General features: G+C 40.3%; 1 protein-coding gene across 2 annotated transcripts in view; it reads right to left on the bottom strand.

Moving 5' to 3' along the window:
• Window positions 1–4,136: 4,136 nt before the first annotated feature.
• The window catches only part of MRPS27 (mitochondrial ribosomal protein S27), a 39,260-nt gene continuing 26,615 nt past the window's right edge, over window positions 4,137–16,781 (bottom strand). The window contains exons 6-12 of one of the 2 annotated variants that reach the window (XM_017808237.1): window positions 16,404–16,482; window positions 14,990–15,105; window positions 12,159–12,261; window positions 9,833–9,975; window positions 8,638–8,793; window positions 4,294–4,566; window positions 4,137–4,263 (exon numbers count right to left, since the gene is read on the bottom strand). In XM_017808237.1, the coding sequence (XP_017663726.1) occupies window positions 4,327–4,566; window positions 8,638–8,793; window positions 9,833–9,975; window positions 12,159–12,261; window positions 14,990–15,105; window positions 16,404–16,482 (837 nt within the window). In that variant the 3' untranslated portion in view covers window positions 4,137–4,263; window positions 4,294–4,326. Of the gene's footprint in view, window positions 4,264–4,293; window positions 4,567–4,588; window positions 7,973–8,637; window positions 8,794–9,832; window positions 9,976–12,158; window positions 12,262–14,989; window positions 15,106–16,403; window positions 16,483–16,781 lie in introns of those variants that run through there. The other variant, XM_017808238.1, reaches the window with a different exon arrangement.

Genomic DNA, 16,781 nt, shown 5'->3' with positions numbered 1-16,781 from the left:
GACCTTCAACGCTTCACTAGAAGTGTTCTGCCAGTAACACTTGTGGGAGGAAAAGTTACATATTTGCTTGCCTCATCAGCAGTGTGTTTGGTGTCTGCCATGGATTTGAATTGGGATGCTGCTTTTTTCAATTAAAAGGAAGCGCTTTAACCTTTGAAGTGCTACTTTTTCTTCTCCTAAGAACAGACAAATTCTTACCAGCATATCAAGCAGTCTTTGCATTTGTACTGGTTTCTGTTCCTTTTTGCTAGTATTGTTGAACGGTCTCTCCCACACTTGGGAAAACACAGGAGAGCTGTTAACACTGTCTGGCATGTGCAAGTCTGGCAATGCCACAGTCAGGTATTATTTGGGCTGCTTGTCACAGCTCAGTGACTGTGCATGCCAGTGTACTGCTTATAGCAATGAGAGATTTTCCCCTGTCTTTAGGTATACAGATAGTAGGACAATGAGTAGGGAAATAATTTAAAAACTTGCATGAAGAAAGATGCGCTCCTATGATTTAGAAATATACTGACAAGGGAGAAATGGCAATAGCTTTAATCCAAATCACAGCTGTAGTCAAATGAAAACAGGATGTGAAAGAATGCTTCAGGGAGAGGTGATCCAAAAAAATGAGATAGTGTTACTACCAAGAAATATTTTGGTATGTCCCCTCCAGGAAATATTCAGCCAGTCTCACTCACATATAAAAAGGTCTAGGCAGCTGTCTGAAACTGTACAGCAAGAACCAGAAACATTTAAAAAAACTGAGAGTATTTTAGTGAGGAAGTGCTTATTGGGTTGTGAGCTTGAATCAAATTAAGTACTAGGGAGCAGGGCTGTATGAAATCAGAGCTTTTTGTGTTTGTAGAGCACAAAACTATGTTTTATATATGCATATATACACATCCACATTCTTCCCTTAGCATCAGAGCTCACATTTAGGCAGCAGCAGATCAAAAGCAGCTGTATGACTTCTCCATCCTCCCCCTTCTAAATGTGGACAGCTGCATCCCAGTAGGTGATGGCTAACACAGCAGTGCACAAACAGCCACAGGCATCTGGACAGAAGGGCTTTTGACTACCTGGGACCCAGTTTCAGAGTGTTTCAGCAAGCAGGTAAAAAATGGTTTGTGTGTGCAACGTGATTTATGCAAGGGGGCAAATAGTCAAATCTATATTAGTTTTCCTGTAGTGGGAAGGGGAAAAGCAGTTAAGTCAAGCCAAGTTCTGTTTATTTTTCCTGCTGCTGCATTTGGTACACAGCTACTATCCATGTCTTCCTTAGGAAGACAAGCACATGCCTGAACAGCACTGGTCACTAAATCAGCCTCTCTCACAATTTGTCTGTCTCACTGTCAACCCTACTTAAAGCCAGTAGGTAGGAGAGAGCACCAAAGGGGAGAGTACCTTCCTCCCTTCCCTCAAGCTTCAATTGCTAATTCATGTTTCCAGCCTCTTGAGAATCAGCAGTGTCCAGGTGTCCTCAAAACTCAGGGTACTTGAGCGCTTGGTACCCCAGGCTGCTTGCACCACTGAGATGTGGGTGCAGGGCAGAGACATGGCCAGTCTCTTGCAAAAGGGGAAAAAATAAATGTGATATGATATATAGGAAGAACTTGAAAGGGATTAAGAGTGAGATCAAAAAAGGAATATGCAATGAGGATTGCTGGAGAATTCAAGAGGGTGCACGTACACTTGTTGGAAATGTGAGGATTTGCTAGGTGTGAAGACAGTTTGGCTAGACAAAACATTACAAACCGGTTGCTGTTGAGACTATGATGAAACCTGGGTGGGGAAGAGCAAGATAATAGCTACTGGACCATGAAGAAATACTTGGCTGGGGCATGAGGGGAAGAGGGGCACTGCTGTGCAGCTGGTCCAGCTGGTAGACTTGTCAGAAGTGGTTTCTCACTCAGAGTAAAATTGAGGGGACAGATAAATTAGAGGGCTTGGCAAAAAAATTGGCTTCTCAAGTCACAAACAGTCTGGACCCTCTGCTGCAGGTCTTGGGTTCAGTGTCCTTCATCTGGCCCCAGGAATCTGCTTTGCAGCCTGCAAAGCATTTGACAAGGATATATCCTTCTCCCAAGGGCAGAGAGGGATATGGGAGGAGATGGGGGAAAAGGTAAAGAAAGGTTGTATCTATACTGTTTCAAGTTTATACTTTGAACTAGGCTCAGAGCATTCCAACCCACAGGCCTGGAGTAAAACATGGAGGCAACCTGTAATATTCATTAACAGGCCACTCAGAGCTCTCAGGGGCACTTTTTATTTTTTTTTTTTTTTTACTCCTATTGCTGTAATACTTAAGTCTAAAGAAATGGAAAGGGAGGTTAGTTGTGGGGGAAGTGCAGTGTAGACTGTTAGACAGCAGGGACATGGCAGCTGGAAGCTTGCTGGAGCTCAATTAGCATTAGCAGCCTGGCGTATCTATCAGCAGGGCAAGGGAGGGTGCAGGTTGGGCCAGAAACAGGCTCCTTGTGCTGCCAAGAAACAGAGGCCATGGAGAACCAAGGAGAAATATGTCCCTGTCTGTTCTGGCCTAGCCAGAATGGTGTCTCACAAGCAACATGATCAGGTACTTCAGTGGCTAGAGGCCATGTCAACAAGGAGGGTCTTAAAACTGTGTTGGTGTAGAGAATATCCCAAAAGCTGATGCCTGTAGAGAGAAGCTCATAGAGGAATCTGGATGCAGGAGTGATTGTGAACCTTTGGAGCTATAACCCATGTTCTAACACTGAAGAACTGAAATATGTGGCCAGGGAAGGGACACTACATTCTCCTGTGGCTAAGCTAGGAGTGACAACTCCTTTAAAGCCACCCAGCTTTAAGGAAATCATTCTTATGAGTGTGTTTGGCCTCCTACTCCCTCTTAAGGTTCCCTAACTTCTCCTAGTAATCAGAAAGCATTTAGACCAAGAAAGAGGAAAAAAATTTCAGGAGACTTTTCTCAAGTTGCTCCACTGCTGGCCAAGCCACTAAATCACTCACTTTCCTGGTTGGAGACAGCACGCCCTTACTGAAGTATGGGAGAAACTATGGGACCTGCTGACAAGATGGGGTGAAGGACCTTAGTGCCAAGTTGCCAAGTTCTTGGACATGAAAAAGCAATCAGGCTCTGAGTGTTTTTGCTGAGAGTAAGAAAGATATCTGGTGTGTGCTGTATCTGTGACACTTTCCTACACTTAAAACAAATTCATGGATTTGCAGCATGTTCTCACTGGATTTACAATGAGTTTCTGAAGTGAGTTCTATCACTGTAAAACCAGAGAGATGCACAATAAAAACTGCAAATGCTTATTAGATCCTCTGATAAAGCACAGTGAGACGAGTCCTTTTGCCATAACAAGCTGCAATTACAGCAGGGCTATTGCTCGGGTCTCCCTGTTTTAAAGGACCTTGTCCTGCCATGGTCTGCTTAAAATTGCTGGCTGCAGCTTATGAGATTCAGTGGTGACAGGGAATGTAAGCAGGGATGATGCTGATGCATCACAACCAACACAGCATGATGCTTTCCTCCCTTGCCATTTCCTTGTGCTCTTGTGAATAGCTACACTGTTTTATGGATCTGAAGAATGGGGCATGGGACCGTGAAAGGAATTAGGTCAAAAACCTCATGAAACAGTGCCCAGAATATAAAAGGAAACTGCACTGCAGTATGAGGCTCCTTGGTGTGTGCCGAGATGATTGTGCATGTTTCTCTAGTGACCTTAGAAATGGAGCAAAGCAGCACTGGCAAAGTCAGAAATTTTTAACATCCTTACAGGAAAGGCCACATCTGGGTGCTGTACAAGTGCTAGCTCACTAGGTTGAAACTCTTCAAGAGTACTTTTAAAAACAGCCTAAAGTTAGGCTTCCAGCTCCATGCATAGTAGCCTGAATTTTCCAAATGGATTGGGAAAAAGAAAAAAAAGCAATCAATAGATGTTAATCCTCTTAGTGTTCAAAGTTCAGAGTAGCAATGGCATTCTTTCCTGTGAGAAACCCCTACTGAAACAACTTGTGTTTGAAATTTTTCCCTTTTCTTTGTTCCTTCCACTCTCTAGACCCTTCATCACAGGCAAGCTACTCCTTATGCCTTTGTTTCTTTGTGTTGTCTCTATCCCATCCCCTGCCTGGCTAATGGTAAGAGGAAAACATCATATACAGGATGAAGATTTCTAAACCACATGTGTTTTATTTTGGGAAACAGACAAAATGGGATGTTTAATTTGCAAACAGGTGTCAAAGCATGATTAAAGTGAAATATTAAAAATGGTGAGCACTTATGTTCACAGACAGAGGAATGCACTTATGTTCACAGACAGAGGAATGCACACCTCTGCATTCCTAGTTCCAGTACTAAGCAGATGCTTTAGCCAGCTTCCTAGCTTCCATTTCCTGCTTAGCCTTTTCTCTGAACTCTCTTTCTCTCTCAATGAGAAGTACTTGTTCTTCTTCCCACTCCTTTAGCTTCTGCTCATGTTTGGCAATGTCTTCCACTTCACATGCTGGCAGCTTTTCCTTGACAAGTTGGGTGGTCAGGGTTAACAGGCTTTCAGATTCAACCTTGCCAAGTGAATGCAGCTTGGAGTACAGCTCCTGTCACAACAAGAGATTTGGTAGGGAGTGAAGGAAAGAGCCAGTCAATCACAAAATAATCAGCCATGAAATACTTCCCTATAACTGTTTGCAGCATTATTTATTATTATTATTATTATTATTATTATTATTATCATCATCTGGGCTATACAGGCCTGGTAACTATCACATCAAAGTGTTTGAACTGTGGTAATTGGTACCATTTCTTGAAATGCTAATATCAAGAATATTATTTTTTGAACAACAAAACTAAACCAATGAACTTTTAGTTTCATTAACCACTGAAAACGTCTTCTTTTTCCAAGTTCATTTATTTGATATTAACAAAGATCAGCTGACCAGTCAACCATAACAAATATAATCTAAACACTTTGGTTTTGTGTCTTACCTCAAAACCAGCCCGAAAATTTGATCCACACTGCCTGCATCAGCATCCCTCTCAACAGATACAAGTAATTTCAAATGTTTTAACAGCATACTAAGTAACTCCCACGGTTCTTCTTCCTAAGTTACTGTGATCCAAAGAGTGACTACGCTTACATAGACTACACAACACTGTTAAGTGATATTTTTTTCAGGGATATTCTACACTGAAACTAAGAGCAGAGTAACTCAGTAAGAAACTGCAGTTTTTCTTTCTCAAGCTTTACTTATCTAGATTTCATGCAGCATATGTTAATTCACTTAGGATGATGAATCATCCAGTGATACTGTTTCTGGCTTTCTGGAATCTTTAGCCTGATGGTTAACTAACACTTTGATTAATTGCCTTAAAAGTGCAGATACACAACCAAAGAGGAGATGACATTGCACTGGAAGATTCTGTATCCCTTGTTCACTCATTATACATATTTTCCTGACTGTTCTTTTAAACAAAAGACTTTACTGAGCCCAGCACTTGCAGAAATGTTTTAAGTAAGCATGCGTTCTAAAGAAAGGTACATCCATACTTCTTTCATTTGTATAAAACTTCTTGTTTTGCATTGAAGGATAATGGAAAGAAGATGTGGGAATCATTCACCTCCAAACAAAATGGCAGTTCTAGAGCGATGCAGATACCCAGACTTCCAGCTATAACTGAAAGCCTATGCATTGTGCTGCTGGCCCACAGTGTTCCTTTTACCTGAGCCCATGCTGGCAATAATTTGCAAAGGCACTTCTTCTCAGCTCCTGGCTGGAGGCTCTGCCTTGTTCTTAGGGAGGAAACTACTACATCCCTTCTGAGGCCTCTCCAGTTCTCTCTCCCTTAGCCAGCACAACTGCAGGCTTTGTTGTGTTTTATTAGGCCCCTGAAGGTTTGAACTGGACAGAGAGCAGATTAAAGACTCTTTAAAATGCTAGACATGCAGGTCTGAGGGGTTTTTAAGTTTATGATACAGAATAAAAACAAAGCCAATGTCTTCAACGCTAATGGACTAAAACCAAATTGAATAAACTTATTCAGGTGTATTAGTCTCTATTTTGTTTGAGGTATCAGTAAGTAAGTATACAAGGCATCAGGGAGAAAAGTGAGGAGACAGTACAGCTTGGGTTTGGGGAAGGAACTTGACAATTATGCTCATGTTTACGGACTAGATATACATTTTAAATGTAATTGGTTTACATCCTTCAGATTCTTACTATTAGACTCTACCAAGGATGTGCTGAAAAGGGGCTTTATGCACTGAACTTGAACAGTATGAAATTGAACTACAGAAAGGCAACCTGGAAACTAGCAGATCTTGTCTCCTAAGCCATTACTGGTATCACTGAACTTCTGGAATATTCATTGCTCTTCTGTGATATATCAGTAAAACTAATTTAGGAAAGCAGAAGGCTGTATGTCCTGCAGGTACCAAAAGGGCACATTCTTAAATGGCTAAATCATTGATTTTCATAAGCAGTCTCCAGGGCTCTGCATGCACACAGTTAGGGGAGGTGTTCCCAGCATTTATGTGATGAAATGTTTGCCCACTGATCATTCACAGATGGAAGCAATTGCCTGAGGAGCATTGTACTGAGTAGTCTCAGCATATGGGATCCAAAAATGGGTAATTACAACACAAATGACAGTGTCAGTGTCTAGATTACAGCTCTAAAGGCTTTATCTAGAAAGAGCCAAATGCCCTCAAGTTCTGTTTGTTTCCATGGAAGTGAAGGACATGTATCCGTATCTGTTAGGCTGCCATGGCTTTTTTAGGTACTTCCACAAATGTTCTGAAGGTTGGTATGAGACACTGAGTCCATTCCATGGAATATAATGGAGGAGTATGTGTGTATCTGGAGCAAATCCATATGCTTTTCCTTGTATTCTGAGGTGTATGATTTGTGAAAGAGAACTGGGCATGCAGGAGGCAGAAGCAACTGGTTTTGAGTTCAAGGAGAAAGACTGGGATATGCTGGCTAACGCAGGGCTAAACAAAGTGCAACTGAATTGTTTTCAGCAGCAGAAGTTCAAATCCTTTGCTGGGGTTACACAGAAGAGCAGGTGATCTGTCCTGGGACAGCAGCTGTGAATGCACACAGCACCAGGTTGCTTCAGAGCTGCCACCTTCCCTCACACTTGTATGGATTTCTAGTGCACTACTCTACCCTGTGAATGACACCTGTAAGCGTCCAGGATTAAGCTGGGAAGAGTGACTACTGCTGTCCTGATGGATTTGAGAGGAGAGTCTCAGAACTCTTTCAGGCTTGGCTGAAATGGCATTCTGACTTGAGAGCCCCTTTTCTCATTCAGAAAACCTGAAAGTGTGGCTTATGGACATATAATTACTGTTGGATGCTTAGACTCCACATGAGGGCTATGTCTTTCTCATATGCAGACCTGGTGAGACCTTAGGAGTTAAGCAGTGGGTCTGTAATTTTTTGGCCCAAAGTCAGGGCACTCACTGCCACACCAGTGAATGCCTGAAAGGGGATTAATTATGGAACTTGTGGAAAGGTTGAGGTGAGAATAAAACTACCCTCTTGGCACTAGCCTGTCCCCAATTTGATATTTAGGCCTTGTTTCGAGCACTCTGCATTATTTTCTTCAAGGTTAGACAATGGATAGGCAATGAGAGACACATAAAAATGTCTCACTCCCTCTTTCAAAGGGCACTTGTGTTTACCTAATTCACTGTAATTCATCCAGGCATTAATTACCACATGCTGAACACTCACTGATTTCCAAATACTTTAATTAAAAAGTTCTAACTGCCTACAAAGCAAGTTTAATATCTAAAGATTAGTGGCAAAGTTGTGTAAATAAAAATTAAAGAAAGGAAAAGTCTGTGTGTGTGAGGTGAAACCATAGGATACTTGTCTTTTAACTTCTGAAATTTCTTCAGAACAGTCTGTATCCAGAACAACTGTGCAAGGTCACAGCCGTCCAGGTGACAGCAGCAAGGGAAACTGATGGGCTATGAGATGAGTACTGCTCCTGAAACTATAAATCAGATGAGTTTTAACCTAGCGTATTTGATTTTTACCACAGCACAAATCAGAGATGATAAAATAAAATGAGCTCATTATATAGCTATGAGATGATCACATAAAATGCACTTGTTATACAGATGCGCTGTAACAAATAGCTGTTTTTCTTACTGTTATCATCAGCATGACAATCTAAAGATAAAAGAGAGGTGAGAAAACCTGACTTAATTCCCCAGACTGAAAGTACAGGATGCAACATTTCTAAATAATTGTAGTGTACACAAATGGACAATAAATTCAGGATGGTCTCATGCCTATTATAATTAATTTTAATGAGCAAGAGCCCACACAAGGTCAAATAATGGGTCTCTAATGACATAACATTTATGCGAACAGGACTGGATTTATCATTTTGATGTATGAAAAGTGAAGATAAAATCCCAGCAGACAGACAAAAGACAAGTGGCCCTGAGCATTTACATCTTTGCTGCTTCCTGACTGAACAAGTGAAAACGTAAGGTGACATCAGTTTCAAAAACATCAAGTGGGACTCCTACTAGACTGACACTGAAGGGGTGTCAGTCTATTAGCCACAGTAAGTCAGTATATATATTTTCTAGTATGTATCACAGAGATATACTACAGCTTAGGATATTTAAATAAATGAAACTCTCTTACTTTGAATCGACTGTAGTACTCAGGTGCTTTAGATTGCTCTGTTTCTTCTGATTCTGCACTCTGTGACTTCTGCTCTAATCCCTTGACTTCTTCAGCAGAATCTGGACCAGGTTTGGCTTCAAGGACAGACTGTAAAATGGTCTCCAGGGCATCAATCTGAACAATCACATTTGTCACGGTAAGCATAAACAGTTTGGAAATACAATCTGAGTAACACAACTGTCATGTATTCAAACAACTTCATGAGTTCCTCAATTTGTCTAGGGTTTGTAAGCAGAAAATATGACTGCTTTAGTGTATTAGGCTGAGTTCTTTAGATTGGAGCAAGAAAGATACCTCCAAAACCATACACCAAAAGAGGTAACTCAGAATGGTAGAAGTTGCAGATGTGACCTGTCCTTGTACTGTCATGTATTACAGAAATGCTTCAGAAAATGGAGCAACAGACAGCAGAACCTGCTGAGCAGTGCCCTGCCCTTCTGTTTCAAGAGAGACTGCAAGCCTAGTAATTACGTGAGCAAAAGGGAGGCTCCCATGACCAGGGACACCTTCAGGAAAAAGTACCTAAAAGAGGAGGTAAGACTTTAGCAATGTTTCAGCACATGTTGTGGTGGTTTCTTAAGTTACTCCTAATCTGAGTCCAGGATCAGTCTGATGCCCCACAACATTCCTAAGCCTCAAGTCCCTTAGTCACTGCTGACTTCATAAATGAACTGAATCTATCCACTCTCCCCAGATGAGGGTGATACCTTGTAGAAATCACTCTGTTGACTTTTTGGACCAGTACCACTCAGGACATCATCTCAGAGGGCATAGCTGTGAGAGTAAGAATATGTGGTATTTCATCCTCACTGCTAAGAAGTATGTCTCTGAGCAAGTTCAAAAACTTGAGAAACAAAGGTGTCTTCCCACCCCCACAGACATGTGCTCCCTGCGACACAGATCCATATGTCTCTATAGGGAGGGAAAGGCTTAGAAAACATACTTAAATGGTCTCTGGCAATAATAAACATTCATTGCCAAGGACATGCCAGTAGAAGCAGTGATTTTGTTCTAAACATTACTTCTGTCTTGCAAAGGCCTCTGAAGTTTGCCAGGCATCTTCTCATTAGCAAGGCACAGAATTCACAGGTTTTACTGGATTTGACTTATATAAAATTCCATTTGTTCAGTGGGTTATTGCCTTCATACTTACAGCTTCTTTGCAGATTTTGCTGTCTCCTGACAATGAAGCCACAATCTCCATCACTTGCAAGGCTCTATTCAAATATCCAGGTGTCCACATCAGTGGCATTAGATTGTATACAGCTCTTAGTCCCTTATTCAACTCCACTTTTCCTGTGATAAAAACATACTTTAGTGTTACTACTTCAATACCTGAGTCTTAACAGAATCCATATAGGTTGGCTCTGGTTTTCAGAAGTGACAGCAAGTGTCCTAGCTTCTGCCATAAAAACAACACACTTCTATAAAGTTGCTCTGATTGAACTATTATCTTATTTTACTAAGGCACCTTCTTTTTGCACAACTTCAAGGTTATTATGTGCTTGTTTCTGATTCCTCCCCATTCTGCCTCACCTAGAAATTTTGTCCAGATGGAAATCAGACTAGAGTGGCCAGCTTTTCTGGTTGTCTGGCTTTGGAACACCAGCTCTCAGAAGGATGTCTGAAGATGGCAGATAAATGTCTCCTTAGCTTTCAGGGACTGACTGTGGAATACATGTGCATTAAATCTGACTTTCTAGATTCAACTCCGTGGACTTTAGGCTTTACCCACAGATTACAGCAAATGCTCTGGTTAAGTATACAACTTAGTACCCCTCTTTCTGCTGGAGCTTCCGGAGAGAAAATAGGGGAGACCTGCCAAAATGAAATTTTGGTTCTTGATTTAGGACAATCTGTGCACTGAGGTGTTCACTGACTTTAGCAGGACCTGTGATGTACTGCACCACTGACAATGTGGTTTTTCTTCTGACAGTAACTACAAGAGAACATGAAACTCCTGCATAATAGACGAAATGCGCATCACATTGCAGTTGATGTAATTTACAATGATTGCCACTCTAAGGCTTTGATTTTGTCACTGTTGATGTAATAAGTAATACCCCTTCAAGTGCAGCTCACAGGAGTTGTGTCCAAGATCTCAATCTAATTTGCACTCTGGCTATAATGACACAAAACTATGAAATGCACCTTACTCTTCTTTACATGGAAGAGAACAGTTTAGGAGAAGCAAGGTAATAAGTGCACACACAAAGCCTATGGACTATGGCTAAACTAAAATAGCTAAGGTGCTTGAGGCCAGACTGTGCCCACAGACATCTTTCACTCTCTGAGAGGTCGGTTCCATTAGTGTTGGCAAGACTTTGGAATATGTGACATAACAGTAAATAGCTTTTGATCTACTGAAGTCAATGTCATGAAACCAGCACTACTGCTCACAGACAAGAGTGAAGTGCATTTGTGAAATACAGCCACTACTCAACCAATCCATACAACATTAAAAACTCTCCAACATGAATGCCAACTGGACAGCAAAGTCCCTATTTGTATCAGTATCTCCACTGGACTACAAACTACAGCTCTATGGAAAATCCTGCTTTCAAATTAATTTTCACATTTACTGCCCTTTTTGACTGAAAATTAAGTTTTTTGTTTTACAGAAATGATAAATGTGAGTCAGCACCCTAACTCTGCCACCACACATCATATTTTGAGGCCACATTTTAAGTACAAATCCACTTATATTCTCAATAATGCAGTAATGGAACAACAATTCACAATAAATTGTAAATCAATTAATTTCTTTCTAGTAAATAATCATTTTGTAGAGAAGGAAAAAACCTGTCTGCATTATATTCATCTAAAGGTTTAAAGGAAATTCAAGAATTACTTGCCCATTCCCCTTCCCTCCGATTCTGAACATGTTCTGATCTAACTTCTCTTTAATAATACAGCAAGTCATTAGCAGTGAAGACTCCTTAACAGATACAGGATAAAGGCACTATTATCTGCTGTTCACAAGCCAAACATTAACTTTACAGTGAGTAGTATATGTTCTAAACATAGTGATTTTCAGGCTGTGCTCTCTGACTTCCTAAGGTTTAAAGATTGTTTTAAGACACTTAATAACTAGAAAAAGAGTCTATTGTCTTTAACCTTAAATTTGTGTCATGGAAATCTGTACTTTTGGGGTATTTCTTTAAATTTGTTGGTCGACCAAGAAACCAATCCTGTGTTCTTTAAGAATGTTTTCTTTCTTTCAGCTGCCAATCCAAACCTGCAGGGAACCCTAAAGCTGGTTCTGAAGTTGTCTGATGAAGGGCATACTATTCAAGTCAGTACTACCCTCCAGGCTTACAAAAGATTCACTCATGACTCTTGAAACTGTCCTTCCATTATTTCTTTTTTTTTTTTTCCTTTGTGTTCTCCTTGATTACAGTTTAATAAAGCAAAGATGGCAATTTTATTCAACCTCTGAAGAGACGAGGGAAAAGATAATTGAGGGAGGTGAAACTTACCAAGGAATGCATAGCCATACAGCTGGGAGCTGAAACCCACAGTGCTATTTTGCTTTAGACTCGCAAGCACTAGTGATGCTCCAAGATTTCTCTCCTCTTCCCACTGCAAATAATGTAAACTAAGTAAGCGTTCCTAAACAAACACACAAAAAATGGCAGCAAAGACAGCATGTGGCTTTCATCAGATGTCTTAGCAATAAAGTAAAGAATCGTTAAACATGTCCAGTGTTCAGTTACAGGAGCAGTACACATTACACAGAGGAATACCTCTCTTCCCAGAAGACTGTAAAATGTGAGTGGTTGAAATTTTGCATGGAAGTCAATCAGTGTATTTTCTTCAGGACAATGGATTACACTGCTTTACACTGGCCAAGCCCTGTCTCTGTCCTGTATGTCCTACCACTTGCTTCAGGCTAGCACTGCTAAGAAAACTATTACATGGCTTCTGCACTACACCAGCCCTTTCTTTAAAGTATGTGGCAAGATATACACTCCACTACCCCTCACTAGAATATGAAAATGCTGAGAGAAGCATATGCAGCTAATGGCTGCTTTGAGTGCAAAATCTGTTCTGTGAAAAGAGCATGTGCAACTCACCAAGACCCCTCCATGCCACAGGATTAAAAGTACAGCTGTCTCTCCAGCTACAAAGACGTACCAGCTGTCTGAGCCAGACCACCAATGACGGCTAAAGAAGGGTGCCCTATCAGTAAGTATGTTAAAACCACAAGAGTAAATTTTGTTTAGGTTGTTCCACAGCACAGTGCATTTTTCATGACCAGAGAAGCAAGTAAAAAGAGCTTTATTGCAAGTGAAAGGAGGTGAACAACTCCCATGGCTAAGAAAATGAGGAAAAGGAAGCTATAAAAGGCAACAGACTGGAGGAAGTCTGACTATCTTAACACATGGTTTTTGTGACAGGGTACTTCAATGTCTTGTTGATTACGTTATGAACTGAAAGAAATACCCCTGGCGAAGCAGCTTTCTGAAAAAATCCTTGAAGTACACTGAGCCTTAAAAAAACATAAAAGTTTCGATCTTCTGGTTTTACTAGAGTTCTCTTTTCAAGGTACGGCATTTTTTTTGTCTCCATTCAAGTGCTACAAAAATTTGCGTGTTATTCTCTGACACAAAATACCAGCACCTGACAGCCAGGCAAGGTATTTGCCCAACTCAGAAAAAGCATACAAGGCAACAGGGCTACTTTGCGCTGAATTAAACACTCCAGGTGAATGTTATAAGAAAATCAGATGCAACTAGAAAAACAGGGCTGTTACCAGCCTAGGTTCTTTTGGGAGCTAGCGGGACTGCTTTGTAGTAGAAGGCAGCAATCATACTGATTATTTGCAGCTCTCAAGGAGGAAACTTTCTGGGGAGAGCCAAGACCAGTCCGGCTTTCAGTGATGTGTACAACAACAGAGAAATGGAAGCTCCCTATCACCACTGCCATACACACGAAGAACTAATACAGTCAGATTGCCCAAGATTTAGTTCCCAAAGTTAAAAAACATTTCATTAGGCTGCTGGACCCCAAGCTAGAGTCAAGGACCTATCTGCAACAGGACACTGGCTGACCTGTCTTGCACCTTGGGAAAAAAAATGGGATTTTCAGGAGCAGCTGAGCATTTCTCTTTACTCTGTCTGCCCCCACTTCCTAAATCAAACACAGAAAATTGGTGAGCATCATGACGTTTTAAATAGCATCTACAAATAAAAATACAATTTCATTGCTGTCTTTGGATGGGGTTATTTCAAAATGCATATTAAGTAAGTCACAGCTATGTCAATACGCTTGCCTTCAACATGTTGTATGGTCACACCACTCTTGCTTGCACATTCAGCTTTCATGAAACCCTACACATACTGATAAACAGTTGTCTCTGCAGTAAGGATATGCAAACAGTGTGGACAAACACACTAGAAAAATGAGATTTTCATGCCTACGCTTTTCATATAAAAGTGACTGAGCATACTTGATTTCTGGGTAATGAAGAAGAATATCCAATAGGGCAAATGTGCATCTCTTTTCTTTGGTGAAAACTGAAATTACAACCCAGCTGGGTACAACTTTAAGATACCTGTAATATGCATTTTGGAAGATGCTTCATGTAAGACAAATGGAGGCTCCAAGCATTTTCCTTATGCATGACAACATGCTATTGAAAGCTTGTGCCAAACTACATGAAAAGTAGCTCCCTAAAAGTGATGGGCACTGCAGAACCCTTTGCTGACTCAGCCCCTTGTGCAAAGGTAGAATAATGCCACTTCCAAGACCCTGACCTGTCACGTTGGCCTTAAACAAGCAAGCTGTGAATAATAAACCCCTCATCCTAGGATACAGGAGGGGTGTAACAAATTTAGTTTTAAAACAAATATGTATAAGAAACAATACACCCAAAGGCAAATAGGATACTAAAAAACCCAGTGAAAATGCTCTATAATTCCACACCACCACCATCATCAACATTCAGCTTAACAGGGTCCTATACAATATGCACCATAGTTTTTTTGTGGTAATTGATAAGAGTCTGCTTTGAACTATCATTTCATATCCTTCAAATACAATACATCTGAAAATCCCAACACACCTTCCCTTTCAGAGAAAGGAGCAAAAGGCCTGACAAGTGATTTGATGGCTTTCACACTTTGTTGGTTTTTTTTTCCTTTCTTTCTTCTGCAATTGTAAAAAAAAATTAAAGCTATAGAGTATTTATTTTTTCCAGGTAAAGTTAGGGGAAATAAAATATATTCATGATTGAATGCCCAACTGACTGCATTATGACACTCAGAAGTAGAGGCTTTGTGTATCATTTTGAGTGTGGTCAGCTTACCGCATGATCAGACTTGGTTGCCAGATACTGGTATAAAATATAGAGAGAAAGAAGCTGTGTTGAAAATTCATCAAAACTTTCTTGGAGCATGATCTCTGTTACTACTGACATAGCATCTATGGAAGAAAACAATACATAATCAGCACAGCTCCCAGTACGCAGTTGCCTTTTGTACCCACTTATGTTCCCCCATGCTTTATTGCTGTAGTATGCTTTGAAATAATTAGGGAGAAAGTTAAGCATTTCTTACCTCTAGAATACAACTACAGAATTAGTCTTATTCATTAGGGTTATTCAAACACACTGCAAGAAGAATGGGCTGATAGCATAAAACTACAGCAAAGGAGCTCTCAAAATCATCTTAGCTCTACGCTCTTCAATTGGCCCTTCTTTGCTCAGCTCTTCAATTATTAACCTTTAAAGAAATATTTTAAAATTATTTCTTTGTTCTTGTGTTTTGATTACAAACAAGAGAAGACTGGCTTAACTTCACTACCCTTAGGGTGACAGGAGAGTACAAAGGACCAGAAATGTTGTCACAGATCACCCACAGCAGTCTTCTCTATTCAGCAAACAATGCTCTGAAGGAGCTCTGCAGGGAGTTCCAGTGACACTCCCTGTCAGAAAGGACAGTTTGTTAAACAAAAGGCCTTGAGTCTCACACAGAAAAGAAGTATGGATGAAATAAGGGGGAATTCAAAGATGGGGGTGTGTCTCAAAATAAAATAAATACATGTATTAATTTGCCATTTAGCATAACCTTCAGGATAAAAGCTGTTGTTCCTTTCAGTTATTTGTTTTACAAGAGCTTTATGCAAAGGAAGCTTACTGTAAGTCTACAGTACTAGAAGACCTGAAATGAAATTAAAATCTTTAATATGTCATCAAACACAAGAGGATTATTCATCTGAACATTTAAACAGTCAGTAGTGAGATGTACCCCCAGCATGACAATTCAGCATAGCTGGCTTGCTCCAGTGACAGACAGAAAGCCTAGACAAAGTTTAGATACGTAGCTTTTTGAACAGCTAAACGTATGGAAGATGAACACTACCAATATGCATTTTGATTCTGATAACATTCTAATTAATTGTCACTAATAACTCCTGTGACATTATTAGCACATAAATCAGACTTGTAAAAACTGAAGAAGATGGTTTACATTTGTAATAGGATTAATAACAGTAGAAACTGTGAATCTTACATGTTTGTAAGATTCACAAACATGAATTTTGTGAAATGAGAGATAAAGAAATGAGAGATAAAAATGCAGAAAAATAGTTTGAAGGAAGGAGAAGGCACATTTTACCGTGACTTCAGAAAAAATACGGCTAAGAGTTGTTAATTCAAAGAAAGGCTCTGCAAATATAAGAGCATACAACAGAGGATTCAGTATCGGTACATATTTTCTTACCTTCATATTTCTTCTGCTTTATAAAATAATCCAACAAAATATTGAATGTAAAATTATCTGGAAAAATTCCATACTGAACCTAAAGAGAAGAATGAAAAAGCTCAGTGTGCAAACGTGCTGTACAAATCTTCCCAAGCACAGCCCTACAGGTATCAGAAAGACCAGAACCATGGCGCTGCACACTGCTGCAACGTACAGTCAAGCACCACAAGGAGATTAGTGTGCCTCTCCTGTGATGGAGACCTTCCAGCTTTTGATGCACTGCATTTGTTTTGGCATTTTATCTAAGCCTTTGGGACCAGGAATGGCATTGCCTGTCATGTTTTTTATGCCTCTTCTGCACCTAGCACGTTTTGGACACCAATGCTCTTTAAAACC

The sequence above is a fragment of the Lepidothrix coronata genome, unplaced genomic scaffold (genome assembly GCF_001604755.1).
Source record: "Lepidothrix coronata isolate B3197 unplaced genomic scaffold, Lepidothrix_coronata-1.0 Scaffold22, whole genome shotgun sequence".
Lineage (NCBI taxonomy): Eukaryota > Metazoa > Chordata > Aves > Passeriformes > Pipridae > Lepidothrix > Lepidothrix coronata.
Note: the sequence above shows the minus strand (reverse complement) of the source record. Positions and strands in the feature narration are given on the sequence as shown.